The sequence below is a fragment of the Nyctibius grandis genome, chromosome 24 (genome assembly GCF_013368605.1).
Source record: "Nyctibius grandis isolate bNycGra1 chromosome 24, bNycGra1.pri, whole genome shotgun sequence".
Lineage (NCBI taxonomy): Eukaryota > Metazoa > Chordata > Aves > Nyctibiiformes > Nyctibiidae > Nyctibius > Nyctibius grandis.
Window position 1 is genome coordinate 3,855,274 of NC_090681.1, and position 1,885 is coordinate 3,857,158.

The 1,885-nt window shown below is 71.8% G+C and overlaps 1 protein-coding gene across 1 annotated transcript; it reads left to right on the forward strand.

Moving 5' to 3' along the window:
- The first annotated feature begins 615 nt into the window (after positions 1–615).
- Positions 616–1,487, forward strand: TRNP1 (TMF1 regulated nuclear protein 1). The gene is given in 4 exon segments (XM_068418087.1): positions 616–634; positions 758–831; positions 833–895; positions 897–1,487. Coding segments are annotated over 4 exon segments (747 nt in total).
- The last annotated feature ends 398 nt before the right edge of the window (positions 1,488–1,885 follow it).

The window sequence follows — 1,885 nt, forward strand, 5'->3', positions numbered from 1 at the left end:
GCGCCTCAGCCCACTCTCAGCTCTATTAACGCCGTCTTAAATGATAATGACGTTGGCAGTGACATTGCTGTGACAGTCATGCAACCAAGGACACGCTGTCCTGGTGCCACATCCTCTGCACCCCAAGGCTGGGACACCCCAGCCACAGCCCCAGGGTGGGGGGGGACAGATGCTGCCCCTGCCCTTTTCCCTGCCCCAGGCCGGTGGCTGGGGCACCAGCGTGCCCCAACGAGGACCAGGAGCTTCTTAAGCTGCTTCTCCCAGGGGCTGCAGACATGAAATCAGCCACTCTAGTAACCTGACCCAGTCCAGCCTTTCTCCCTAACCCTTCCCAGTAAATCTCCCCAGTATCCCTCCCCAGCCTAAGCCTTTCCCAACAACCCCTCCAGTAACCCTTCCCAGTAACCCCCTCCTAGTCCAGCCTTTCCCAGTGTCCCCCCCTCCCCAGCTCCACATTTCCCAGCGACATCCCCCCCGCCAAGGGAAGGCAGTTTTCCAGCGACACAAACCACTAAGGTCACCGGGCCGGTGCTGGACCGAGCTGTACCCAGCCTGGGGCCACGTCGGTGCTGGTACCATGCCGAGCTTGGTGTTGGTACCGAGCCCAGACCCGTGATGGTGCCGGTACCGAGCCGTACCGCGAGCCGTACCGGGCCATACTGAGCCCGAGCACCCCCCGCCTGGGCTGTGCCGTACCGAGCCCGGGGCCGGTACTGAGCCCCGACCCCTGCCGGTGCCGCACCGAGCCGTACCCCAGCTCGGTGCCGTACCGGGCCATACGCAGCCCGAGCACCCCCCGCCAGGGCTGTGCCGTCCCGGGCCGGGGTCGCGCCCCCCCTGTGCCGGTGCGGAGCCGGTGCCGGAGCCGCCCCCGGCTGGGCCGAGCCGTCCGGAGCCCGGCACCGCCCCCGGGCTATATATCGTCTCCGCGGCGCTGCCCCGCTCCCGTTCCCGTTCCCATGGCGGCGGCGGCAGCGGCTGATGCGGATCCGGCTGCGGGCAGCGAGCAGCGTCCCGATCGCGACGGTACCAACCGCGGCAGCACCAGCAGCACCGGCCCCACCGGCAGCAGCAGCAACAACGGCCCCACCGGCAGCAGCCGCTCCCCGGGCTCGGTGGAGCTGGCGGCGGCGCGGCGGCGGCTGGTAGCGGCGGAGGGGCGGCGGCGGGCGGCGGCGGAGCTGGAGGGCCGGGTGCGGCAGGTGCACTGCGCCCTGCGGCACGCCGAGCTCCGCCTGGCCGCCCGCGCCGAGGCCCTGGGCCGCCTGGGGGCCGGCGTAGCCCAGGCCCAGCTGGCCTTGGCCGCCCACAGCCAGCGGCTGCAGAAGGGGCTGCGCCGCCGCCCCCGGCCCCGCCCCGCCGCCCTCCTGGCCGCCGCCCGCGCCCTCCGCAGCTGCGTCCCCTGGGCCCCCGCCCGCCCCCGCGGCACCGCCGCACCGACCGCCGCCGCCCGCCGCCTGCCCGCCGCGCCCCGCAGCCCCGCCTAGGGAGGACCAAGGGGGGGGAGCTGGGGGGTTTGGGGACCTGGCGGGGTCTGGGGTCCTCGAAGGGGTCCTGGGTTGGGACCCTGCAGGGTTTGGGGCACCCTATGGTGTGGGGGGGCTCAGTGGGGTCTGGAGTCCTCGAAGGGGTCCTGGAGAGTCTGAGGGGTTGGGACCCTGCAGGGTTTGGGGGTCCCGGGAGGACCTTGCAGGATTTGGGGGACCCTATGGTGTGGGGGGGCTCAGCGGGGTCTGGGGTCCTTAAGGGGGTCCCGGGGAATGTGGACCCTGCAGGCTTTGGGGGTCCCGAGGGGACCCTGAAGGGTTTGGGGGACCCTATGGTGTGGGGGGACTCAGAGAGGTCTGGGGCCCTGAGGGGGTCCTGGGGAGGCTGATGGGTTGGG